The sequence below is a fragment of the Elaeis guineensis genome, chromosome 10 (assembly GCF_000442705.2).
Source record: "Elaeis guineensis isolate ETL-2024a chromosome 10, EG11, whole genome shotgun sequence".
Classification (NCBI taxonomy): domain Eukaryota; kingdom Viridiplantae; phylum Streptophyta; class Magnoliopsida; order Arecales; family Arecaceae; genus Elaeis; species Elaeis guineensis.
Genome location: NC_026002.2, coordinates 78,461,468 through 78,489,078, shown reverse-complemented (window position 1 = coordinate 78,489,078; position 27,611 = coordinate 78,461,468). Strand labels below are relative to the sequence as shown.

At 39.4% G+C, this 27,611-nt stretch overlaps 2 protein-coding genes and 1 long non-coding RNA gene across 21 annotated transcripts in view; 1 reads left to right on the top strand and 2 right to left on the bottom strand.

Moving 5' to 3' along the window:
• Positions 1–6,715: 6,715 nt before the first annotated feature.
• LOC105052167 (protein NEDD1) lies at positions 6,716–18,482 on the top strand. Of its 2 annotated transcripts, none has more exons than XM_010932887.3 (11): positions 6,716–6,942; positions 7,112–7,321; positions 8,852–8,964; positions 10,923–11,183; positions 11,318–11,422; positions 12,268–12,333; positions 12,524–12,745; positions 15,018–15,548; positions 16,042–16,656; positions 16,763–16,945; positions 17,985–18,482. In XM_010932887.3, the coding sequence occupies exons 2-11, from the start codon at positions 7,165–7,167 to the stop codon at positions 18,090–18,092; spliced, it is 2,361 nt and encodes a 786-aa protein (XP_010931189.1). In that variant the 5' UTR covers positions 6,716–6,942; positions 7,112–7,164; the 3' UTR covers positions 18,093–18,482. The 2 variants fall into 2 exon arrangements, with proteins under 2 accessions (XP_010931189.1, XP_010931188.1); XM_010932886.3 differs by having other exon boundaries at positions 6,716–6,984.
• On the bottom strand, positions 16,614–17,410 carry LOC140852031 (uncharacterized). The gene is made up of 2 exons (XR_012134933.1): positions 17,211–17,410; positions 16,614–16,873 (listed from the first exon to the last, which is right to left on the bottom strand). It is a non-coding gene; the product is annotated as an uncharacterized lncRNA (long non-coding RNA).
• Positions 18,483–20,069: 1,587 nt separating the features above from the next.
• The window catches only part of LOC105052168 (delta-1-pyrroline-5-carboxylate synthase), a 28,836-nt gene continuing 21,294 nt past the window's right edge, over positions 20,070–27,611 (bottom strand). For 3 of the 18 annotated variants that reach the window (XR_012134947.1, XR_012134951.1, XR_012134953.1), the window contains 3 exons: positions 21,734–21,808; positions 21,560–21,614; positions 20,070–20,540 (listed from right to left, as the gene is read on the bottom strand). Coding sequence is in view for 10 of the 18 variants with exons in the window: in XM_073244731.1 (XP_073100832.1) it covers positions 27,292–27,586 (295 nt within the window). In the remaining 8 variants the exon portion in view is untranslated. Of the gene's footprint in view, positions 20,541–21,559; positions 21,615–21,733; positions 21,809–21,900; positions 21,997–22,757; positions 27,587–27,611 lie in introns of those variants that run through there. The other 15 variants (XM_010932889.2, XM_073244735.1, XM_073244736.1 and 12 more) reach the window with 8 other exon arrangements.

The following is a 27,611-nucleotide window of genomic DNA, read 5'->3' as shown; positions in this document are numbered from 1 at the left end:
TTTTTGGGGTTCATCATAATCTTAGACATAATAAGATGCAGCTAATATGATGAATCAATACCTCAAATAATAAATGTCATTTCATGAGTTGAAAAATTATAAAGAAAAGTTTCATCATAACACACTTGCGATTGACTTATAGGGTACTCTTCTTTCAATCCCTCCGCTGGCTGGATCCCACTACTATAGGTTGATTTCATCATTTGAGGATGTACACCAGAGAGTCCGAAGTCCACAACCATGGATCCAGCCTCCTCTCCATCGATGAAGAAGTGTGCCATCGACAAGATGCACTGGTGCTGGCTCGCTGCTAGTCCAGTATTTGATCCTGTATCTTTTCTCCTTTCATGGATTTGACCCTTCTCTTTTTTTTCTTTCTTCCTTACTTCTCCCTCTATTTTCTCCTGACCCTCTCCATCATCATCCCCATCTCTGTAAACCCAACCCTAGACCTAGCCCTAACCCTAGCCGAAACCCTCTACAACCCCACCACCATCCCCACCTCCATGGACCAAACCCTAAAATCTAGCTCTCTCAATCCAAAACCCTAGCCATCCATGGACCAAATCCTAACCCTAATCTAAACCCCAATGCTAACCATAACTCTCCCCACCACCACCCCGATTCAAACTGTATCCTAACCAAGACCCTTTTTATCGCTACCCTGTTCCTCCGCCATCCTGAGCTCCGTCTTCAAAATCCTAAGTTGAATTATAGTTAGAACCCTAACCTATTGCCATCACCACTTCCCTAGATCAAACTCTAATCCTAACCCAAACCCCAGTGCCAACCCTTATCCTCTCCACCACCATCTCAATCTCCCTAATCTGAATCCTCACCATCCATGGTCCTTCGCAATTGAAAATCCTGGTTCTTTCCTCTACCACCCCCATCACCCAATCCTTAACCCTAACCCAAACCTAGTCATCCCAATCGCCGATGGTAACTCCCATCAAGAACCCAACCTAGATCCTAAGGCTAAACCAAATCCTATCGACAAACCTAGTGCTAACCCAGCCATCTAGACAAACCCAAACTGAAAAATAGCCCAAAAGCTCCTAACCTAAAATCCAACCAATATTCGACAAATCAAATCTACAAATCTAAATTCGTTAGGCTAGTTAACAGAACCCAGACCATTCTGTTCAAACCTGAACCCTTAATAAACTCTATTGGATCGGAACCCTGATCGAAACCCAAATTAAACTAAGGGATGGGGGGTTGCTAAACTTCAGCAACAACCATCCTGATTCCTCTTCTTCCTTTTTTCTCTCCTTCACACTACCATGGAGGGCTGCTAAAAACACCATCCACAGTAATTTTTATGAATGGAAGGCCACTGCATGCAACAACCTTTCCAAATGGCAATCAATAGTGGCCATATAACCATGTTGATATCTCCCACATGATGCAACATGAGAGGAAGAAGGTTACTAAATGATGCAACAACCCCCTGAAGCTCTGATGGTAAAACACAGAGGAACCTCACCTCAAGTTGGACCAGAATCCTTTCTTTCTCAGATGATGCACCAAGGAGAATAGATGGTTGAAGCACACCTATAGCAACCACCTTACACAACCTGATGAGTTGAAAATAAGAAAAAAAATGTAGGTAAACAAAGCTCTAAGTATAGTAAAAAAGCTCATCAGAAAAATCCTATCCTCCACATGCCTATTGCCCACTCCGTAGAGAGGAATATTTATAATCCCCTCTCTCACTAACTGTCTATCATCGAATCATATGTCCTACTCCTCTGATTGAATAGCCCCCTCCATCGATTGGAATAAAGCTATCCAGCAGCCCCGACTCCCTATCTAATCCATTCAATAACTCTCAAATAGTCCATTATCCAACAGTTGTAGAACATCATTCCTCCTAACCATCAGTCAAAAGGAAGCATCCGGGGATTACTCTATCAAAGCAATTCCATCTTATAATGAATGTCTAGATCCTTCTCGCATCCTCTTAAATAGACATCTCTATCAACAAGCAAGTGGATTCAGAGCACGTGCTTTTTTACCTTTTTTTTAAATAGTAAATGTAAGCCTGCTGCATATTTTTTCATCATTTTGTTTCTTTTTTTTTTACCATTTGCTAAAGAAAAATTCTTTGTACACTGCCCACGGTGTAGAAAATCTGTTCGCCACAAAGTGGGTGGTGTGGGCCATCTGATGCTTGATACGTGGCATCTCATATTGTTGACACATGGTAATCTAGATGTATTATACTTGTTGTTTTAGGAGAGCACCGGTTTCACCTTTAATATATTTCTATAGATTTTACATGCTGGATTCTTTTTGCTAGAAAAATAATAGTATGTCCCTCTAATTTTTTTGATTATATTTACATATATCATCCTATGGAATGGGATGAGAATTATCTACATAGTGTTAAATAATCGTGTAATGGATACATGAAACATTAAATGTGCATAACCCATAACCACAGTTTGTGTATCCCCATAATAATTCCAAAAATTGCTAATGATGAATTTAGAGACATCATCACAGTCTCGAAAGATTTTTTAAAAAAAAATAAATTCAATGATGCTAGTCAAAATACACATACTTGGAATAGATGATAATAGATGAAATGACTGGATGCTTCGAATTCTACAAATTGGAGAGGGTTTTTTTCCTTGGATACAAGCAGTTCAACCATAACCATTAAAAGGACCATAAGTATTTATTAATCATCATTTTTTCTTGGTACAATTTTAATTATCCTGATAATAACTTCAATACGTGTTGATTCTTCCTTTGATTAAATTAAAAAATAATCTTAGATATCATAAAAAAGTCATAGAGCTTTCTTAGTAATCTTTACCATTAATACCACATAGTTTGCTAAGCAGTAGTAGTGATGAAATTTCATGTGATCATAAATTATTTTAAGTTCATTGTAATACGGCCAGCCTGTGTCTCCACTATTGTAAAATATTATTATATATGTATCATCTATTAACTAAATTTTTATAAAATTTTAAAGATATCCTTTTCACTAACTTAGTAAAGAACTTTTCTTTTGTCACAAATTGATAGAAAGAAGAGTCATACAAACAAAACGTTTTGATATCTACACCAACGAATGAATGACAAAGGATAAAGCACTTTAAGATCTATACATGCCTCTAGATAATAGAGAATGGAGCGCCTTAAGATCAGTGCTAATAGATGAATGACAGAGGATGGATGGATGATAGGATGCTTTGAGATTTATGTAAATAGATAGATGATAAAGGATGGAATGCTTTGAGATTTGTATAAGTGGATAGATGATGGAGAACGAAGTGCTTTGAGATCTATATAAGCAGATGGATGACAAAAGATGGAGTGTTTTGAGATCTATGCAAGTGAAAGTACTTTGAGATCTATCTAGCCGATGGTTAATAGAGAATAGTGCTTTGAGATATATGTAGATAGATGGACAATAAGGATAGAAAGTTTTAGATCTATGCAAATAGATAGATGATAGAGGACAAAGTGCTTTGAGATCTGTATAGATAAATTGGATGATAGAGAATGGAGTACTTTAAAATTTATGCAAATAAATAGATGACAAAGGATGAAATGCTTTGAGATATGTGTGGATGATAGATGACAGAGAATGAAGCACTTTAAAATCTATGCAAATGAATGGATGATGGAGGATGAAGTATTTTAATATCTTTGAGATGGATGAATGATAGAGGTAGAGTGCCTTAAGAGCTGTTCAAATGGATGTATGATTGAGGATGAAGTGCTTCAATCTATATATATAAATGGATGATAGATTATGGAGTGCTTTGAGAATGCATGAAAGCCACAATCCGATCTCTCTAAATCAAGGGTCTTTTATCCTTTTTCTACTCTGTTAACAATGCTAAGACCTAGATAGATGACTAGACCACATTGCAAAGAAAATGAAATTTTGATGGCTAATTGGAACTTTTAAAATTTTTGGGGTCTAAGTCTAATTAGCTCAAACTTGAAGGGGTGTCCCTATATTTTTTCAAAAAAAAAATCTCAATCTTTGGTTGTTGTCAATTTGAAGACTCAAAGTCTTCTTGAGGTTATACTTGAGTACTATTCATTTATGAAAGGTGCTTATTCTCCATCATCGGATAGTTGCTATGTTATTAACTTAGAAACATGCAATTATCATTCATTCAAAATAGAGAACATTGTTTTCCATATCAAATATGTCATTCGATGCCATACATGATAGGCAAAGAGACAGTCGGAATCTTTCATTCTCAAGATGGAGGATGTTGATGCCAAAATCTTGCTCGACTATGGTAGCCTGGAGGGCATTGGTCAATCTATGGAGAGACATTAATCTATATACAAAAAAGAAGAAACAAACTCATCAGATTGACTCTGATCGGCCCTCCGATACCTAACTCAGAAAGGATTTGGAATAACAATAGTAAAAAGAAAGTATATGAGAAAATTAAAGTAGTATAGAATATTACTTCTTTTGGTCAGCCTAGTTCTGTTCAACCTTTACCTTAGTCTTCTTACTCAGCTTTCTTACCTCAGCCATATCACCTCGACCTTGTCAGATCGATTGTTTTATCTCAATCTTGTCAGGTCGATCTTTTCACTCAGCCATCTCAAGTCAGTTGTTTCATCTTGGCCTTCTCAGATCAGACATTTTATCTCGGGCTTCTTAAGTCAATCATTTTACCTTGACCTTCCCAGGTCGATCTTCGAATCGATCTTTGTGAGTTCGGCCTTGGACTCTTCACCTCGGCCTTCTAAGGTTGACTTTGGGAGCTCAATCTTTAGGAGTCTAGCCTTTGAGAGCTCTATATTTGGAGCTCAATCTTTGAAAGTTTTGCATTGGAAGCTCAACCTTTGAAGATTTGGCCTTTAGGAGCTTTGCATTAAGAGCTCATTCTTTGGGAGCTCAACCTTTGGGAGCTTTATGTTGGAAGCTCGACCTTTGGGAGTTCGGCTTTTGGGAGGCTCAAATTTGGTAGCTTGACCTCAGCATTCATCTTAGCCATCTTTCACTTTGGCTTAATCTATATCTTAGTCTTGACCTTCACTTCAGCCTTGGCCTTCGCCACAGTTGTCTTTCACTTCGGCTTGGTCTTCACCTCAGTCTAGATCTTCACTTCGGCTTGGGCCTTTCCACCACTATCTCGACAGCACATAGACCTATTGACCTGCAAGAAAAAAGAGTAAAATAATGGATGAGGGCTTGAGAACCTCTCCCTAGGAGAGCTTTAAGCTATAGGAATACCTCTTTTTGAGCCTCTCTCTTTGGGGTCCCTTAGGCTTGCTTGTATACGTATTGGAGTATGGATCCATTATGATTTAAAAGCAGAAATCAGGAGATTGTCATAACCTCCTTCCTTAATAGTAAAGCTGTAACCATCCAAAATTCAAATCTATTTGAACTTGCTTGCTAATAAGGCTGCAAATGAGTTGTAATGACCCATAACTTAACCCAGCTTGACTCATCTGACTCATTATAAAGGACCCATGGGGCCAGGTCAAGTTTTTAAATTGGATCATTCCATTTTTCAGGTCCAATTAGGTTTACTAAATTTGGACCTGATCCGACCTAACCTGTTTGATTTTTAAGTCAATTTTATATCTTCTACTCTATGACCCGATCTGATCTGAACCCAGTATATTATTAGGGCTTGAGCTTGTTTGAGCCTTTAAGCTATAATTTAAGATTTGTATGAGTAATATCTTTAACATAAACATAAGTTTAAAATTATTTTTATATCCTAATTTGTTTTGAGAGCAATATGGTCTATTGTCTATTTTCTGTGGTTAATAGCAATTGGCTATATAGTAATTAAAATGTAGTTGGCTGTATTTAATCCAGATCCGAATTTTTCAGGTTGAGGTCGAGTTATATATGGACCCGATCCAACCTAAGTAACCCATTAGGTCGAACATTTTAGCCATGGACCCGATTCAACCCGATTCCATCTTGTGTTAGGTTGGATTTGGGTCCAACATTTGGACCTCATCAAGGAATCGAATCATGTTAGGGTCACTCACGACCTATTCGACTTGACCCATTTGCACCTCTACTTGCCACATGCCATCCATGATGGATAGGTTGATTTTATACCATATCGTATACCCCCTACTTCCAAACCCAAATCATTTTGTCTAGCTTGCACGAAAGAAATAGTTTGATTGCTCATTGACCTATATTTGAGGCCAGCTAAGTGAGTCTGAGATGCTTTTAGGAATGATCTGAGAGGCTTGAATTATTTATGATCGGCTCAGACTTCCCTGCTTCTAGCACATTCTGTTGATACCAAAATCTTGTCCAACTATGATGACCTGGAGGGCATTGTTCATATCATAAAGAGATGCTAATCTACACGTAAAAAGAAAATAAAAGCTCATCGAATTAGTTCTAATCAAATCTTCCAATGCCTAAGTTGAAAAGAGTATCGGAACGATAGTGCAATAAACCCAAAGTTCTATGGACAGCCTCTTGTGCCAATCCTTTTTGTTATTTCAAACAATTTTCTTTAACATCTTTCATAAGGCCTTGTTATATATGTGTGTATATATATAAAGTTAAATTAGAATCAAATCGTTTTTTTTTCACTCATATCTTTTTCAAACTAATAATAAATTAAATTTTAAAAAAAAATATAAACCAAATCGAAAAGATCGGTTCGAACCCTAGGTGGCTTTTTTTTCAGCCCCAGCTGGTTTATTTTTTTGCGCACCCCTTGCTAGTAGTATTCACTCCCAAATCCACCTCCATCGGGACGAGCGCGTCCCCAACGCACGCATAGGAAACATGACCGTTAGTAGTTCCCACGGAACTGAAGCAGAAGGAAAATCCGAAACCTATTTGAAAACCCAGTCGAATAGCCGTCGGCCGCTGGGTTCCGCTCCTTCCCTCTTTTGCTCCTTCAATTCTTTCCATCCCCTCCTCGCGAATTTTATTGCAAGGTGAAGAAACGACAAAAGGTGAGAATTTGAATCAGACGTAATTCCCGATCTCGTTACCAGGTATCTCTTTGTTTCTTACTAGGGTTTTTGATCTCACTCTATCTTCCCCTCGCCGTCGAATTAGGGGCATTGTTTTTCAGAAGGAAAAAATTAGGGCATTATTTTGATCTTTGAGTTTTTGGATCAGGTATTGTTTGTTGCTTGATAGGGCGAGGATTCGGTTGCTCATTCGGTCGGACGATGAGCTTCGTGGATCCATCGGCGTCCCTGCTGGCCACGTGCGGTGGGGACACTGTTAAGATCTTCGATGTTACGGTGGATTCGGGCGATCCGTGCGTGCTGAGCTACACTCCCTCTGCTGGATCCCAAGTGAACTCCCTCAAATGGAACCACACCAGTAACCTCTTCCTTGCTTTATTTCTCTGATCATCAATTTTTTTTTTTTTTTTTTTTGGATAACAATCATATATCCCTTTATGGATAAGTTAGTTTTGCTCTCAATTACGCGCAAAAAAAATAAAAATAAAAATAAGATTCTAATGCTTGGTTTCAGTTGTCTTGAAATGAAACGATGGGATACCCATCTTTCTTCTTTTTTAAAAAAAGAAAAAAAAAAGAGAGGAAAAAAAAAATCTTGGTTATGATGTTTGAGATGTGCTTTTTGGACCACTTGAAATTATAACTATTGCACGACAGGCACATCTCAAACATCACAACCAAGAAATTATCATTACTACAATAGTCGGAAAACCTAAATCAGCTGTCTAATGTGAACGTTGGAACCCTTCCTTTCCATCAGTTCCTTCTCAGGTTGCCTCTTCTCTATCAACGCAAACTGTTTTGGTTATTTGTGTAACTTGTATCCATTTCACAAAAAGTTATCCTGCTTTTAAACAAGAAAAAAAGCATCTTAATCCCGCGTTACATGATATATGCTTTAATGTTACTTCATATGATGGCAAACATCAATCTTACCTAATTGTGGTCCTTTATATGTCTCTAGAAGCATTGATGAGTACTTGTGGGATGCTTTTACCTTTTTTAACTTTAACTGCTTTCACTTAAATTGCACCACCCTCTCTAAGATTAATTGTTTAAATCTACATGTTTTTGTTTTCTCTCTGTCATCTTAGCTGATATATGTGTTTCTTTTTCCGATGCTTTGTCATTTCACTTTTTTCTTTGATTTTTTTCCTGACTTTTTGCATTTTGCTTCACCGGTTTAGCTAATTTTCCAGTTCAAATGTAGATTCTTATTTTTCCTTTTCTGAATCACAAATTAGTTTTTTTCCTTGTTTGGTTACTGATTGTCAATAACTTGCTTTATTAGAACAGTACAACTTAGTCAATGTTACATTGTTACTAAACCATCCCACAGTACCTGGACTTGACCTTTAACTACAATGTGCTCTCATATGTATGATGGCTATCATACATAATGACATTTAGTTTGAAATCTCTTATTAGTCCTGCATACCACCTATAGCTGGTATTGAGAGGTTTCTTGTATCAGCAACATGTCATGAATCTCCTGATATTAAATTTGGCATTGCAACGTTTGTTCATAAATCGTATAGATATCTTGCCCATGATCAATGTTTTTTGCATAAGAGGGTGAATGAACTTCCTAAATAAGAATGACAGACATTTTTATGTTTACATAACTAATTTGTTCTTGTTGAACAGCCAGAGGACACTATGCATGTTGGTTAATATTTGATACCAATTGGACTTGGCTGTGACCAGATTATGGTCTTGATTTTGATGTGGGTTGTGTCTTGTCAGGTTGTTATTGGTAGGGCACAAATCTTTAATTTAGTATATTACGGTACTATAGAAGATGATAAAACACCCAGTAGATGTATGCACATGATAAGTTATGATAGCATTGATATTTTCATCTTAGTTTTATTTGTTGTTGTTGCAGATCTAGTGGTTGCTAGTGCTGGGGATGATAGGATGATCTCTCTGTGGCATAAAAACGGTCAAAGCATGGGAGTGATACCTCTTTCTGGGGGTGATCTTGGTGATGATATTGAAGTAATTTCCTATTTGTATATATTCATCTCAGTATTTACATGATGAATGGGCTTCTGATTACCTGAACATTTTAGATTTTAACACGCTTGCCATTAAATTGATTCATTTTATTACTTTGTGAGTTTATGCATTGGTGCAATTGTTCTAAGTTCATATTCTGTACAATGTACTTGCTTTCAAAAGTATGTTACATAGACACTGCAATATCGGTGGAATGACCGGATTACCAGGAAGGTCGGGTGAATCTGTTAACATATATGGCACTACAATGTGCTTCTGCAAGATGAGCTGGAAATATTTAAATTTGGTCCCGGGCCATAGCTACCTCTTCCTTCTCAAAATTTGATTAAGTCTTAATATTTCTTTAAAAAATGAGCTGTAATACTATCATGGACTAATCATTATCAATCCCGAAAGGATATGTTCTTGTAGGCCTTTTCCCGATAGTAAGTGGGAATTCAACTTTGGAGTAATTGATTCATTTTGTTACTTTCATCTAGGTACTGAGAAAAGCTAGAAAAATTTAACAATAAGTTGTAACTAGAGAGAGGGTGAACAAGTAATCCAACTCCATTTGTCACAGTAATAAGGTGGACCATCAAATGAAAAAGAAAAGACCAAAAGAAAAGAAAAATGTGCAACAGAAAACCCTAAAATTTTGGGTTACAATTCCACTAAATTTTGTGTTTTGGGTTAATTATGCTTGCCTGACACATGTTCTACAGGATTTGCAACCATGTCAAGGATTTTACATGCAAAAAAATTCATTACAAACCTCTCCAAGTGTCATTTTGCACTCTAAAACATGCATCACATTTCTTATAGTTAAAATATGCATCACATTTCTTATAGTTCATTTGAGGGGATGCTAATGATGTCTGCACATTAGACAATTTGTTATTGTCATGTTTCTGGCTTGAGTTCAGCTGTTGAGCATTGAGGTTACTTTTTTCCTGTTCTGGAATTACTAGATATACCAACATAAAACTAGAAGAATAGAATGTCAAATGTCATATGATATGGGAAAATTAAGATGGCATATGAGAGAATTAAGATGATAAGGAAGCTAATACTAATACTTTTTTAGAGAGGAGGAGGAGCAGATGCAGAGGTCCACCTTGTTTTATTGGGTGAATGTGGAGATCAAACCCAGTCTCTAGTATCAGCAGTTATTAAGCAACTCTGCCGCTGGCAACTTCAGAATGCTAATAATAGTTAAATATTTGTAATTAGCAAAGAAGTTAGGCTGGTTTATTTCAAGTAAGATAGCATACATTATATGATGTACATATTCAAAGGTTGTATGCAGATTTGATTATGCCTTTGCTGATCCACCTATTAACTTGTAATATGAAAAATAATTGAAATATATCTGGGGCATGAGAGTAGCTACTGGTACCATGGATTCTACTGGGGAAAATGATGCCACTAGATGTCTACATTTGCCATATTCATAGCACTTTTTTTATTGATAGGCATTATATTATTGCATGGCTACCTTCACGGGATTAACTTACATGCTAGATTGCACTAATGGGTTGTTGCATCTGCTATATTTTGATCTTGCTTCATTTCAAGATGCGGATAATTGTTTGTTTCTCACAGAGGACAGATTTTCTAAATGTTGACTTCTAATTTCAGTTTGTCCAACATACATACATACATACATACACTGTTGAATTTTTACGGATTGCAACCTGATACTTTCTTATTTAATCAGAGACAAGTCAGAGTTCCATATTGCATAAAATGATATTGAACAATTTTTGAATAACCAAACTCTGAATTAGCTTGCTTGGGCCATAATGACGAAATTCTGAACCAGCTTGCTGGGGTCGTAAATTTGGTCTGATGTCATGTCTGCATAAATATTATCAAACACCATCACTTTTTTGGATCTTGTTTTAGATCACAATTTCTCTAACCATTCTTTGAAAATCCTTTTCCTTCTTTTGCAGGAGGCTATAGTTTCTATCAGCTTTAGTAACAAAGGTTCTAGATATCTTTGTTCTGGTGGAAGTGGTCATATTGTCAGAATATGGGATTTACAAAGAAAACGCTGCATCAAATGGCTGAGTGGTCATGCTGATACAATCACTGGCGTTATGTACAATTGCAAAGATGAGCATTTGGCATCCATCAGTGTAAAGGGGGATCTTATTCTCCATAATCTTGCTTCTGGAGCACGGGCTGCTGAACTCAAGGACCCAAATGGGCAGGTTGTTTGGTTGTCTTTTCTTTTCTTTGTTTAGTTGATTGTTATGTACTTAATCTTATTGATGTGCATGTAGAGATGTTTAGACAAACTGTTTCTGAATCTGATGTTTCAATTGTGTTAATGCTCTAAGACCAGGTATTAAGAGTGCTTGATTATTCTCGACTTAGTAGGCACATTTTGGTGACAGCAGGTGATGATGGATCTGTACATCTATGGGATACAACTGGCCGCAGTCCAAAGGTCGGTAATGTATTGCTGATTCTCACTGCATATAATTGTAAGAATGAAGGGTGATGCTGCTGGGTTTCCTACTGGTTTAAAATTGTGTGATGTCAGTGCTTTCTATTACTCCTAGTCGCAAATAATAATCAAAATTGTGTAAATAAGAGGTGGTTATGATGTTATAAGTTGATAGCATCAAATGGTTGGAGCTTATTCCTATGTACATAACAAGGTTCTGGAACTGTATAAAAATTCTAAATGCTGCCATACTTTGATGCTCTCATATCTTGCTTCTAGGTCATGACTGGATATCTTTTCTCCAGATTGTTAGATGGTCTGGGGGTTTAGGGAGGCTGATAACTTAGGTTGTTTTTTTGGAGGTGTTAGCAGATCATGTTAGTGATTTACAGATATGAAGCTATAATTTCTATAAATACGTACATGTTGATGTGTAGGTATTTAAAACGTTTTGAAAACTTTGAACTGAAAATCAATAAATGGAGTGTTTTTAAGTCCATCTCTTTTTCCTTGGTGTTAAGTCCATCTGTCTAACTTGTTTTTTCTCAGGTATTCAATCTTTCAATGTATTGAAGTTTAAAATTCCACAAATTTTGAACCAAAGGAAACACAAATATCAATCTTGTATCGGCCTTGATTTTTTCACCCTATGCATGCTATGCAATTTCTAAAGATATAGATACAATGCTTTGATCAGATCACTTTGTGTACCCTATTTTGGTTAACGAAAGCTGTTTCCCTTTGCTGCTGAAAGTCATTGTGCTTCCAGTTACTTCATATGTTTTTGATGTTAAGTTCCTACTGTTTAGATGAGGGATTTTGCTCATTACTTTCACTGGCAACAGGTTTCTTGGCTGAAACAGCATTCTGCACCAACAACTGGCATTTGCTTCTCACCATCAAGTGACAAGGTCTTATCTTTTTCGTAATTCCATTGTGTATCATTGGATTAGATGAATAGTTTGTCATTAGTTAACACATTCAGTAAATATGTGAACTGTTTTTCCCTATTTGTCCTTAATTCTTTTTGTAAGTTTCTTCAATTTTTATAGGTATGATATGCAGTTGATACCTCTTGACATTTTTCTTACCTTCTTATAGATAATTGCAAGTGTTGGTCTAGATAAAAAGTTGTATACATATGATTCTGGGGCAAGAAGGCCCACATCATGCACTCATTATGAGGCACCCTTCTCATCGCTGGCATATCATGATGATGGCAATGTATTGGCTGCTGGAACAAACAATGGACGTGTAGTATTCTATGATGTTCGGGGAAAACCTCAACCTTTTACCGTTCTTCGTGCATATAATAGTTCTGAGGTAGCTATCTTCTCTAAACATGCTATAACATAGAAAATTCTTTAAATTGGGATTAGCTTCTTCATTTCTTAATCTCTTGCCTGCCTATTCTTTTTTGACCCGTCTTCTGTACATATATGGTAGTTAGTTTGTGTATAGAATCAATTGTAATGTATAATACTTTATACTCCTATACAAGCAGTGTTTTTCAAACCATCCCAAATCGGACGGTTCAGGCCATTCCGAACCATACCGGCGAAAAATCAGTTCGGTTCTAGTGTAGAAAATGGCATGCAGCTGTCTTGGAGGGAGGGAGAAGAAAGAGAGGAAGAGAGAGGGGGGAAGTAGAGGGAGAGGAAGAGAGGGCCTTAGGTGGCCGCCGGAAGCCGTTCAAGCTCTTGCCGAGCTCAATAAGGGCGGAGGGAGGGAAGGACCGAAGGAGAGAGAGGGAGAGATACTCCTTACCGTATGTTCGGAGGCCGTCGGAGGTCATCGGATGGATGTCGACGCCGCCGCGACGTCTCTGACGGCAGGTGAGCGAGTGGCAAGGGTGGCTGGGGCTAGAGGAGCTGAGAGCCTTTTGCCCTCCTCCAGCATGGTCTTTAGTGCGGAATGGGTTTCTGTGTTTTTTTTTTTTTTGATTTTATCACACGAACTCAGCAATTGCATTGCTAACTTTGGTGTATTTTATTTTTTTTAATCAATTTGGCTGAAGTCCGTAATCTGATTGTCGACTTCAATCGAATTTCTAAAAAAAATAAATAAATAAAATATGTTGAAGTCGGCAACTATGTGATAAAATTGATAAAAAATACGGAACGAACCCTATTCCACGCTAGAGGAGGGCGGAGGCCCTCCTTGGCTCCTCCAACCCCGGCCGCCCTCCCCACTCGCTCGCTCGCCGTCGGAGATGTCGCGGCGGCATCGCTGTCCATCTGATGACCTCCAATGGCCTCCGACGTCGCGGCGGCATCGCTGTCCATCTGATGGCCTCCGACGGCCTCCAAACACACGATAAGAGGGATCTCCCCCTCTCTCCTTCGGTCCTTCCCTCCCTCCGCCCTTATCAAGCTCAACAAGAGCTCGGATGGCCTCCAACAGCTTTCAGGGGCCCTTTCCTCCTCTCCCACTCCTCCCCCCTCCCTCTTCCTCTCTTTCTTCTCTCTCTGCCTTGTCGGTTCGGCCCAGCATGGACCAGTACGAAACCATACCGCCAGCCGGCCTGCAAGGCATCCAATTCCGATTCGGCAGACCTGGTATACAAGTATATTATCGTTGTGAATTCTTACGCTTTTCTTATTTGAAACTCTGTAACTTTCTTACCTTGTGTGGACTTCTAGTAAAATATTCCATCTATGGTTACGATGTTAAGATGTACCCATGAGCTTGTCTATTGATGCAATGATAAAATAAATAATCAAATTAATAGTATCATCCTGTAGCAAGCCTCTTATTTATGTGTGGCCATTCCAGTATCATTTATATTCATGATTCTGATTCCACATCCTTAGACATGTAGAAATTGATTTTTAAGAATATCTAGATTTACTAGCATCGACATGTGCTAATATGTTGCATGTCAGATCAAATAAATAAAAGCAACTAATTGTCCTGCTTTGTTTTCACTAGGATGTCTGTCCAGTGGAATTGACGATAGCAGAAGATCTTTTAAGGAATAAGTAAGCAGGAATCCATTTCAACCATGGGCAACCCTCATGAACAGGATTATGTTCCAATAATTGATTTCACTGCCCCTCTTATTAGCAATCCTGAAGATCAAGTGCTTATGTTTGTTAGAAGTGTCATGACTGGCAGAGATTACCAACAAAACTTTGCACGTCTACATGGTAGAACATCAGTTGCAGGGTCATCATAAACAAAATAAATTCAGATCTAACATGCCACGGGGAAATTTATAACCTCTTTTTGAAAAAAAAGGTCTATTAGTGAGTTTCTTCTAACCATTTGTTTGCTAATGATGTCTTTGCAGTAAGTTTTTATTGCCATTTAAATCTGATCACTACCTATTATATGTGAAAAAACTCTTGTGCATACACATTTACCCCAGCCACACATTATTCATGGTTTTTATATTTAATAGTACCTTCTTGATGGGGTTTCTTTGAGATAACATATGTGATTACTTCTTGAGTATTTTGTGTTCCATATGGTAATCCTTATATCAGAAAATGGTAAAATGGCCTTCTTGTAATTTGTTCTGCACATACATCCATTATGATTGGAGCTGCTATCCCTTTTTTTTAATGTAATTTTGTTTTCATCTTCCTATCAGGCAGTTGCAAATTTGTGCTGGCAAAGATCAAAGCCTGTTATTGTAAATGAGAATAGTTGCACTGCTGAAATTGCTCTTCTTGGGGGTACCAGTGAGGACTCTGTTCTTATGCCAGATCCCCTGCCTTCTATGGCAGCATTGAGTTTCCCTTCTGCAATGGTGCCTAGCTTTCGCTCTTCTTTGACAGCAAACACTAATGGGTCAATATCAGCTGCACCTGCAATAGAGGAAACTCCACAGCGGAGTCGACTTTGGTCAGGTGGATCTTTGCCAAAGTTATATGCACCTCGGTCTAGTTATAACTTAAAGGATGATGATATGGATGTATTTTCCCCGCTTGTGGATGTTCAGCCAATTACACCTTCTCTTGGCAATTGGTGGGATGACCATGACGAAGCAACAAAGGATAACATGCCCAATGACAAGAAATCTGCAGCATTTCCTCCCTCAGTTAGGAGATTTCCCTTGAGTGAAGGCAGCACTGATTCTCATCCAATCTCAGATTGGAGGTCTAATTCAACATCCAAACAGGTTTAATACTTGATTCTTACTCTTTCCATATTGCTGCCTGTCATTATGTAAAAAGAGCAGCTCTAGGTGTGATGTTATCTCTGTCTACCATGGTAATGACTGCAACCTGTTGGCACTATGTGGATGTTCCATAGCTAGAAATTACAGCAACCAATTGCAAGAGTTGGACCATTTCTTTTTAAATGGTTTTCAAATTTTGGTGAGAGCTCATTTAAAGTCCTAATATATGAAGGACACTAACAACTGATTTTACTTATGGTCCTCATGAGATGACTTTAGTCGATGAATTTATTTCTGCATCCTTCCTTTTTTGCTAGCATATGTAAATTTTGAAACATGTGAGACATTGTAAGACGCAAGGTGAAAAGGCATTGGCATCACAGCATTCAGCTATCTTATTCTTTCTGTAGACCTTATGACATATCATTCTATTGTATAATTCCGTGAACCCATTGGAAAAGTTCTAATTGAAATTTGATCATCACCACTGCAGGACAGTTCTACTGTTCCATCATCAGCTGCCACACAAGTTGCCTCTTCAAAGAGTGAACCATCATCTTTCTCTTCAACTCCTGAAGCCTGGGGTGGAAATGCATTGCTGGACAAATTAACTCACCGCCAGCCAATTTCACTGTCACGCTTTGTGCCTTCTGCATCATTGGCCACTGGATCCATATTTGCAGGCTTGCAAGATTCATCTTCATCAACTAGTCACTCCAAGAACTCTGCAACAAATTCTAGCACAAGTTTTACAAATCTGCAGAATAAACTTACCTTGAACCATGCAAATTCTTCAGTAATCATGGAATCCTCATCTGCTTACAATCTTAGCTCTGTTTCGACATCGTTAGGGACTAAGATGATGTCATCATCATCATCTAATCTTGAGTTGTCAGGAACATCACTATCAACTTTCCCTTCGAGGTATTCTGCATATGCTGAGAGAATAAGCACCACCTCTTCCTTCAGTGAGGGAATAGCTTCCGCAGTGGGTTCACCAAAATCAAAGAAAACAGGAGCAGAAACTAGAGAAGAGTTGCTAAATAGCGTGCTATCTGGGCAAGAAGCATCAAATGCCTTGGGGACAGGGAGCCTTTCAGCAATCAATGTAATTAGACATGCATACACACACATACTCATGTGATACATCACTCGTACAGCACTACGAATTTGCATGAGAGGTTGATATTTGTGCCTAATTTTTGTTGCAACAGGGAGTGCCATCTCAATTGAAGCGAGCATTAGGTCAGCCAACAGATCAACAAGGAACTTCTTCATTTTCACTTCAGCTAGTCCAGCACACTCTTGAAGAGACTTTGGGATCTCTGCAGAAGTCAATCCATGAAGATGTGAGGAATCTTCACATTGAGCTGCTAAGACAATTCCATATGCAGGAGGTAGATTATAATGATGATTTATTTTTAGCTTTTCTGTACATATCTGTATGCAAGCACTATTTAGAATTCTATGGCATAAATATGCATTACATTTTTCTTAAAAAAGAACCTGTTGCATTTTCAGCAATAAACTTTTACACTAGCGAGGATGGCAGAGACTTCTTTCTCAAGCATATGCCTCTGATTTTAGAAAGCTGATGCCTTGATTCATATTTTTGCATAAGATACAAGATATTTAGTATTAGAAAGAGCAAAATGGCATAACCTACGAGAATTGTGGAAATCTTGGCTGATCTTTACAAATTTAGGTTGGAGTTATAATGCTCTGTATTCCTGTCAACATAAACATAAAGAGCAAGTGTTATCCCATCAATTTAGCTCAGTTATGCAGATAAGGCCGAGTCCTCCAAAATGGAAATCTTACCTGAAATCACCTTCCATGTCCCACATCCTTTGAAATCCTGCCCCACTTCCCTCCCACTCCCAATGCAGCTAACCCACATCAAATAAAGATTTACAGTTGATGCCATGTTTTATTAAGATCAGTAGGTTTAATCATAATTACAACTATTATCATTTTACCATTTAAGTTATCCCTATAATATGTATTACTTTGATACAATGGCCAAGCAAGTGCTTTCTTACATGGATGCTTTGACATCCTAAATTATGAGTCCTACAGTGTCTTGCTTCCTCATCCAAATCTGCTCTTGCACACCACTTCTCTTCGAGCAACCAAGACAGAAATGGCCTTTAAGATCACTTGCAGCAGCTCCATCCAAGCAATTTGACCCCCTCTTTTGACCCTAAAACATGTACGTAGCACTCTTCTTGCCAAGGTCATATGTTTAACACAAATGGCTCCAAGCATCTTAACAATAGTTCTCACACTCAAACCTATGCAAATTTTACATCAAGTTTCCTGTGATGTGGTTACTGCTTCTACTTCATATGTATACACATCTAATGGTAACCTTTATAATGATGATAATCCTACTGCTGCCATCTCTTAACATTGTTTCTCATATTTTGATGACAGACGGAAATGTTGGGATTGCTAACCTCAATCCTAGAAAAGCAAGATGAGTTGACGAAAGAAGTACAGTCGCTACGAAGGGAAAACCAACAGCTCCGCCAGTTACTTTGAAGTATGATCAGGGATTTCAATCAAATTATAATCCTTTTTTGGGGTGTTTTCTACTTTCAGAATACTCAACATTTGTGTTGTGAAAATAGTTTGAGATAATTGGATTTTTTACATAGCAGCTGATCAATGTGGAAGCAGGCCTAGGACTAGAGGATCTTCTGAAGTATCGTTAGATTTGGTTCTGCTGATATCTGTGATGTAATATGAGAAAGGGGAACAATAGACTCGATAATTAAGAAGATCCAGGTGAGATTCTGTCACCAGAAATTGTGTGCAACCATTATAGATTTCAACTTTTTCTTTTAATTTGTGTACATAGTTGTATCGACACAAGTGCAGGAGATTGATCATTTTATGGAGAGAGAGACTTTCTCTTGATCCTTTGAATTCCTTGCTATTCTTTTTCGGTTCTTTATTAGTAGATCAGTGCATTGGGAGTTAGAGCAATTCTTTGTGCATTGCAGGCAGTATAAAAAATCCAACGTGGAGCGTACTATCTTGTCCGATGGATCCACAGTCATCATTTTTCAACACAATTTTTTCGTTTAAAAATTATGACGAAAATATTCATTTTTTGAAAAAAAATTATGACATTCTGTAACATATTATAGTCTAGAATATCGTAATATGATCTAGGATATCATAATATGAAAAAGAATATTTTTATCTAATTATTTTTTAATACGTATTTTATATCTGTAATTTTATTTTTTCGTTTAAAAATTTTGAATGATGAAAATATTTCTGTTCTTTAAAAAAAATTATAGTATTTTATACATATTATGACATTCTCCATTATATTATGACATCCAGTGGATAAAAATTATAATTTTTTAAATATAAAATATCATAATATAAATATAAGATATCATAATTTTAAATATATATATATATATATTTTTGTGATACAAAATTTTTAAACGAAAAAATCAACCTGCACATATTAAAAATACGTTGGAAAATACGTTGGAAAGTGATGACTATATGAATTAATTAGATAAGATAATATATTTTATATTAAATTTTTATATTACTTATGATGCACAAAAAAATTATTACATTATCCGTGGTGCACAAAGAATTTCCCTCGGCACTTACTGCACTACAGGGTGATGAACATTTTTTTCTGCGAAGGCATCGCGGTGTAGCCGCAGACCTCCAAGTATGCCATGGGAATGCTGGGCACATTGAACGGACCTTTTTCTGGTACGACCAAAACCGCAACTAAAGGCTCCGTAACTGATGACTCGAATACCTAAATCCAGCATCCCCATACAACATGCCGCCAAGACTCAATCTGATCATCACACAAGGATAATTTACCTTATCTAATAGGTCAAACAGCAGATGGACTGCTAGTAGAAATGCCAAATGCCTTCCAAATGATACGGCGTGGATGCCAGACATGCAAAGAGTATGGTACACCTCTTCATCCAACATCCTTTGTGAAAATGTGCAGCATGTGGTGAAATGCTGCAAACTCTCTATTTCATCCCACAATTTACACGAAATTATTGGCAGATATCAGGCAAACACTTGGGTTTCAAAAGGGACGTAAAACTAAAAAAATTATAAAATAATAAAAGCAAAAGCAAAAGCAAAATCCCAGCAGCTCAGATTCTTGGCCACAAGATGCAAAGGAATTTTACCAACTCCCATCACAATGTTCTATGATAGCCACTGAAAAATTCACCTAATGGAGCATCAGTGTTACTTGAATCTTCCGATTCAATGCTTGGGAAAAATGAAGAAACCTTTCAATGATCACATACTCAACAAACATTTTGACTTCACTTATTTCCTGTTATCAAATCCGGATTCCCAAGTATTTCACTCACACCACACCTAATAGGATACCAAGACCAAAATACAGCTTTCCGCACTTGAGGAAAGGACATCATATGTGGTACATAAGCAGAACGGTGTGCAGCATAAGAAAGTTTCATAGCCAAAAGACAACACAATACTCATGGAAAATTTTTCCGAAAAAACGGTGCAATTTTTCAACTGCAGTTTTTATAAAAAGTACTAAAAGAATATACCATCGTTACACCAACTTAATTGGGTGAGGTTATCTTGATCTCAGCACGAAAGGCTGGGCAAGAAAGTATTCTCAATGACTAGCCAGAGAGATTGCGAACAGATATTTTATACAGTACCAAAAATGGAAGGGCTTTGGTGAAATCTCGGATTTGCGTCAGTTAGCAATTCTTGCTTCACCTGTGTGTGGCTGAAGAATTCCCTCTCCCAGTTGCCTGAAAAGTTAGGCGCCATATAAAATCTGTCTAGCCACATCAAGATCAAGCGGATGATAGACTTGTATTGCTCCTGTACAAGAGAGAAAACAAATGGCAGCACATTAGATCATGAACTGATTCTAAACAGAATCTTTGAAGGGAAAAGAAAGGTGGGAGATCAATGGAAGTTGATAATAGACTTGTATTCCTCCTGTACAAGAGAGAAGAAAAATTGCAGCACGTTAGATCATGAACTGATTCTAAACAGAAGCTTTGAAGGGAAAAGAAAGGTGGGAGATCAATGGAAGTTGGCCATGCATAAGGGTCCCAATGTGTAGCCATTTAGGAGCCTCCTCACCATGTTCAGTCAGGAAGAGGAAGAGGGAATTTGACTACATTGTCACATATTGGAAGTCCAAAATAAAATAAAATATAAATAAATAAATAAAAGAACGGATCCACATGGCAGCAGGAGATTTGCCAGATCACCTCAATTGATGAGGTGAAATTCAGAGGCACAAAACATTATAAAGTTTAGATCTCGAGTTATCAGTTATTAGAAATATATAGATTAAGAAGAAATTTTTTTATTTTGAATAAAGGTCAAGACAGTCCTACAAGCACTAGGGACTGTTACAAATAGCCGTCCTTCCAATATGGAGTTCCATGACCCCCAAGAATTTATAGTTTGTGATTTTAAAAACTTTTGGTTATCTTTTATTACAAAAAGATCTAAAAGCTTAGAATTATGGGTTAGGAATATCCGTACAAGAGGACTCTAATACCCAAAACAAAAAAAAAAAAAAAAAAACCCTAAAGAAAGGGAAAGAAAATCTGAAATGTATTTTAGGTCATATCAAACAGCAAGACAAAATTGATTATCGTACTTGGAAGTAAAAAAAAAAAACTTTGACATTCTTAAGATTTGAAAAATGTATGACATTAAATACTCAAAATAAGTTTGTCCTGAGTCCAATAAGATGTGCAATCAGAAATATAATATAAAATGCACATTATATGTACACTATGTTATAATACATATGCGGAAGTCTTTTTTCTTTCTTTCTTTTTTTTTTTTTTGCTAAAGGACTGATCTCTCTTTTTAATCTGATGGTCTGTGATGAAGCATTTGTCTTATTTGATAGAATAACTACATTTACTCTATACACAAATTAAGAAATTCTTGCCATTCTGAAAACAGCCTCTACAACAGTAACCAACAAACCTTACCTCATCAACTTCTCTAGATCGCATTCCCTCATCTATTCCTATCAACGGCCACATTCTTCGTCCATCATGTTTTACAAAATTTTAATTCAATATAATCAAAGCACAATCTTTAAAATATATAGATTCGGTAGAATAAAATAATTAGCATCATGAGAGGAGATGATTGAAACTTACTAAAGTGGAAGATTCTTGTGGGTGTAGATCACCTCTTTATCTCCGTCCACCACTTGCCCGCTTCCTCTTAGAATCCTTCACATCATGAAGTTAACACAGTTAATTAAGTTGGAATACATGCATAAGAATATCCAGACGTTTTGAAGAGAAATGGACAAAATACATACTGCACGAAAGAGGACTTGATAGGATGAGCTATCTTGTCTCAGTCATATAGGGTATCTCCATAAAAAAGATGGCTCCCAGGGCAAAGCCATAGTAATCTAAAGAGTGAACAAAAGCTATCATGCCAAATGTTAGGATTTGACGCCTCGAGATTCAGCCCACATTGAGCCCACAGCGAGGTTCGCAGCGAAAAACGGAATACAACGAGACCAAAATCACCCCAAACGGAGCTCGAATGGAAGAGGATACGAGCTTTTGAAGTTGGCACGAGACCCGAGGCGACGGAGAACCGCCGGCGGCGAGCTGATGGAGCGGCGACGGTGCAGCCCAGCCGGACGCACGGCCCGGACGGGCGGCCCAGCCTGGCGCGCGGCCCAGACGAGCACGCGGCGAAAAACGGAGTACAACGAGACCAAGATCACCCCAAACGGAGCTCGGATGGAGGAGATACGAGCTTTTGAAGTCGGCACGAGACCCGAGGTGACGGAGGACCGCCGGCAGGGGTCGGCGGAGCGGCGGCGATGCGGGCCGACAGAGCGGCGGCGGTGTGGCCCAGCCGGACGCGCGGCCCGGCCCATGCGCGGCCACGCGGGCCCGGCCCAGGCTCGCGCACGGGGGCCGGCCCAGGCGCCTTGCCTGGGCCTGTACCCCGGTCCACCGTGGACCACTGGGCCTGTGGACCACGTGGGCGTTTCCCACGCGTTTCACACAATCCACGGCACTATTCCGTGGACCAATCGCGATCAAACGGCATGGGTTGATCCTGCTTTCGATCCGACGGCTGGAGGAGGTTATTTAAAGTTTGTTTGAGGCAGATTAGGATTTCTAATCCTATTCTAACTCTTGTTTAAGGCTTACAAAGGCTTGGGAACGGGAACAGTGGCCGTGGGTGGTGTGGTCTTTTGGTTTTGCCACAAACACCGTACGGAGGAACCCGAGAGAAGAGAGAGAGACGGAAGCGCTGAGAGAGGAGCAGGAGACTCCTGGACAGCGGACGCCAGGCACTTCAGGGGTTCTTCCAAGAGAGAGAGAGCTTTTGAGAGGAGAACTTCTAATGAGAGAGAATTGGGTATACAAGTGATAGGTATATAAATTTGTCCATTTTAGTATTAATTTATGGATCAAATTATTTTTATTCTTTTAAAATTGATACTTTTTTATATATTTTATAAAAAAGAGCTGCACCAATATGAAGAGCTCGATCTGCAGGCTTAGAGGGATTAAACGAAACTAAAAATGGAGTTAAAATATATTTAAATTCAAAACTGAAAGATAATCAAATCCAATACCCAAGTTGGTGGTCCACCATGGACCACTTGGTCCATAAGAAAATTGATGAGCCATGAAATGCCACAGTAATTTTTACATGGCTCACAGAGGACTCTGGCGGAATGTATGGGATTCAAATCAAAGATAGGATGCCTGAGGGGTTTGTGAAACAAACAAAGCTTGGATTCAAATGGGCTTAAGAGAAGACTCTGGGCGAACTTTGGCACGCGAGCGTGGAGATAGGAGTTGGACTTGATGTGTACCCGAAATCTAATCTTGGTGGCGCGAGAACATAAGAGCGATTCAAATTCGGCAACAGGAGTTTGATGGGATGCGAGCAACGCAGGGAGGCGGCGTACACGGACCTTAAATTGGATCTCGTTTGGATCACTAACCGCAACGAAGAGAGATATTTTTAAAATTTTAAAATAAAACAACCACCCCTGTCTTTCCTATTTAACCAATTGTCTATCCATCCATCCGTACTTTCCAAATTAAATCCTAACCATTCATCTATCCTCTCTTTTTAATCCCACATTGAAAAAATATAAAATCCTCCTCCCTGCATACATCTATAAATAAAGCCTAATGCCTCCATTCATAGTATCTCTCTCCACTCCATAATTCTTATAGAGGGTCTGTGTGACAGGCAGACATACCCACCTTTAAAACTTTTTAACCATCTTGTTCTCACTTTCTTCCACCCTTTCAACACACGAGAAGGAGAGTCAGCCAGAAGAAGGTTGATCCCAAGCCAAGAGGAGAGAAGTCTGGTTCTGTAAGAGATTTTATTTTCTGTTCAAACTCCAAGCTTTGTTAATGGCTTAGGAGTTAAAAATTTTTATATCAGAATTTTTATTTAGAAATAAATTAATTATTTTTTTTCTATTTAATTTTTATAATTTTAATTTCTACAATAGGATAGTTTAAATTTTTACATCTTTTAATTCTGTAATTTTTAATTTCCGCAAGTTCAACTCCAGCAAGTAGAATTAGTCTTTATTTTATTTTTTACTTCAAATCAACTATGTCTGGCTAAGTAATCCTTCTTCTGGGGTTTGCGATGAAGCTAGATCATGAATAGAAGTCTGCTCTATTCAATTTCTCTTTTCGAGCTTTAAAATTTTTAGAATCCTTCTCCCTTTATCTCTCTCGCCAAGAGACTTGATGGACTATAATTGGATCAAATTTCCTTCATAGTCCATGCTTGATTCGGTGTAAGAGGAGATGATTAATAAAAGGATCATAATTTTCTAAATCATTTCTTCTCTTTCCATATGGAAATCTTGATGGGTTATAGTTGGGTCAGAATCCCTTCATAGCCTATACTTGAATAACACAAGAAAAACGAAGAAAAGAAGGATCTCTTAATTAGGGTGAGAACAAAATGTTTGATGGATCATAGTTGAGTTAAATCTCTTCATGATCCATGCTTGTTCATATTTTACACCTTGATCAAGAGACATTATAAGAGAAATCATAAGAAGGCTCTCTAATTCATTGGTCTAGTGGATTCAAAAGTCCTAGATCTTTTAGATAATTTATCTTTATAATTAATTAGTTTATTGCTTTGGTAGTTCATAATTCAACAAACAATCTCTTCCCTTTTTCTCTAAAGCTCGCCTGAGCAAGCATTTAAATACAATTCAAAATCCAATTCCTCGTGGGATCGACTCGTACCCGTCGGACGTGCTACATTGCACACCGTGCGCTTGCAGTAAATTTAAGACATATCAACAAGGATTGAGGATAAAGTCTCCTCTTGTAAAATTTCTTTTTCATAGTGAAGTTTGCATGCCCCGTGGAGACGAGCCCTTTTGTGGCTGATCCACGTATTTTGATTGTTTTGTTTTGTTTTGTTTCTTCTTTCTTCCTGCTGCATCGCGTGGTACTGAAAAGATCTTGGGAGGTGGTGTCCTGACCAGACATCCATCCAACAAGTGATATCAGAGTAAGGCGGTACAAAGACACAGATTGCAGCGATGGTGAGCAAGACTGAAGATGGAGAAAACAGGAACAATCAAGATGGAGATCAACAAGTTTGATAGTAAGAGCAATCTCTCCTTGTAGCAGGCAAGGGTGAAGAACGTGCTCATCCAACAGAGGTTGATCGATGCTCTCTTGTGCGATGAGAAACCAACCACCATGGAGGTGCGGGATTGAAAACGGCTACAGATGCAGGCGGTGAGTACCATCCATATGTACCTGGCGGATGAGGTGGTGATCCATGTGCTGGCAAAACTTTTCCGACGGTGCTGTGGTCGAAGCTCGAAGAGCTGTACATGGCGAAGGCTCTCACCAACACTTTTTCTCTGGAGACAGTTCTACCAACTGCAGATGACTGAAGGACAGTGTGCAGGAGCATCTGAGCCACTTCCAGAAGATCCTCACCAACCTCCTGAGCGTTGGTGAGAATGTTGAGGAGAAGACCAGGACGCTGGTTTTGCTGGCGTCGCTTCCTCCTTCGTACGAGTCTTTGATGACTGCTCTTCTAGTGGAGAAGAGCACTATAAAGATGGACGAGGTCACCGCGGCGATACTCCAAAACGAGGTTCTCAGGAGGAAAAACCCAGCTTCGAGCTCAGGTGACGATAGCTCAGCTCAGCTTTGGTGGCTTCTGGAGGAGCAGGAGGTGGTAGACGGAGCGACAGGAGATCGCAACGCGGGCGGTCCAAGTCCAGGAGGGACTTGAACAAAATCAGGTGTTACCGGTGTGAGGAGTTGGGATATCTAGCCAGAGATTGCCCTCAACTCAAAAATCGAACGGTGGCTGCTATAGCGACGGCCGGCAGCGATTCAGATGGAGATATTCTGGAGATATCTAACGAGGTATCTACTTTCCAATAGTGGATATTAGATTCTGCATGCCCCTATCATGTATGTTGCAGAGAGGAGCAGTTTGACTCTCTGGAGAACAGTGAGGGCATCGTATATCTGCCGGATGGATCGAGCTGTGCGATCAGAGGCATTGGGACGGTCAGTTGGAGGACACATGACGGTGCAGTGAGAAGATTGGGGAAGATCCGATACATACCCGATTTCAAGCAGAATCTTATCTCACTTAGCAGACTGGATTCGAGAGGCTACAGGACGGTAGCTGGTGGAGGAATCCTGAGGGTGCTACGCGGCGATAGGATTGTGCTGGAGGAGAAGGGGAGCAGAGGACATTATTACCTAGCAGGGAGCCCAGTGCGAGGTGGAGCTTCGGGAGCCAGGCAGAGCCCAGAGCGAAGTGAAGCTCCTGGAGATGGATTGGGCACGAGACAAGAGACTCGGGAGGATGAGAGGCGACGTCGCAAGATAAGATTCCTATTACCGCAAGATGATGCCCCGAGCAGATCTCAAATTAGGAGGAACACAGCATACGACGGAGATGGGATCGAGCAGCCTGGCTCGACTCCCATGTTTGCCCATCTATGATCAGCAGACGATTGCCCCAGGATATGGGGGCGAGGAGATCCAGAAGCTCTCGAAGTTTGGAGGCCGAATATCGAGTCGAGGTGGAGATTGTTGAGATTTGACGCCTCGAGATTTAGCCCATATTGAGCCCACAGTGATGTTCGTGGCGAAAAACAGAGTCCAACGAGATCAAGATCACCCTAAACGAAGCTCGGATGGAGGAGATACGAGCTTTTGAAGTCGGCACGAGATTCGAGACGGCGGACCGCCGGCAACTGGCGAAGCGGCGGCGGCTCGGCCGCAGGCGGCGGCGCACGGCCCAGGCGGGGCCAACGCGTGGGACGCGCGACCCAGGTGCGCAACCCAGCCCGCGCGCGGGCCGGCCCAGGCCCAAGCGCCCTGCTTGGGCCTGTACCCCGATCCACCGTGGACCAGACGATCCACAGCTGGGCCTGTGGACCGCATAGGCGTTTCACGCGGTCCATAGCACTATTCCGTGGACCGATCGCGATCAAACGGCATGGGTTGATCCTGCTTTCGATCCGACGGCTGGAGGTTATTTAAAGTTTGTTTGAGGCGGATTAGGATTTCTAATCCTATTCTAACTCTTGTTTAAGGCCTATAAAGGCTTGGGAACGGGAACAATGGCCGTGGGTGGTGTGGTCTTCTGATTTTGCCGCAAACACCGTACGGAGGAATCCGAGAGAAGAGAGAGGCGAAAGCGCTTAGAGAGGAGCAGGAGGCTCCTGGACAGTGGACGCCAAGCACTTCAGGGATTCAGGGGGTCTTCCAAAAGAAAGAGAGCTTTTGAGAGGGGAACTTCTAGTGAGAGAGAATTGGATGTACAAGGATTGAGGATGAGGTCTCCTTTTGTAAAATTTCTTTTTCATAGTGAAGTTTGCATGCCCTGTGGAGGCAAATCCTTTTGTGGCTGATCCATATATTTTGATTGTTTTGTTTTGTTCCTTCTTTCTGCCTGCTGCATCGCGTGGTACTGAAAAAGTCTTGAAATGTGGTGTCCTGACCAGACATCCACCCAACACCA

Coding starts and splice junctions, on each gene's coding strand:
- LOC105052167 (XM_010932887.3), top strand. CDS start 7,165: ATGAGCTTCGTGGATCCATCGGCGTCCCTGCTGGCCACGTGCGGTGGG. Junction 16,657..16,762: donor GGAGCCTTTCAGCAATCAAT/GTAATTAGACAT, acceptor TTGTTGCAACAG/GGAGTGCCATCTCAATTGAA. Junction 16,946..17,984: donor GACAATTCCATATGCAGGAG/GTAGATTATAAT, acceptor TTTTGATGACAG/ACGGAAATGTTGGGATTGCT.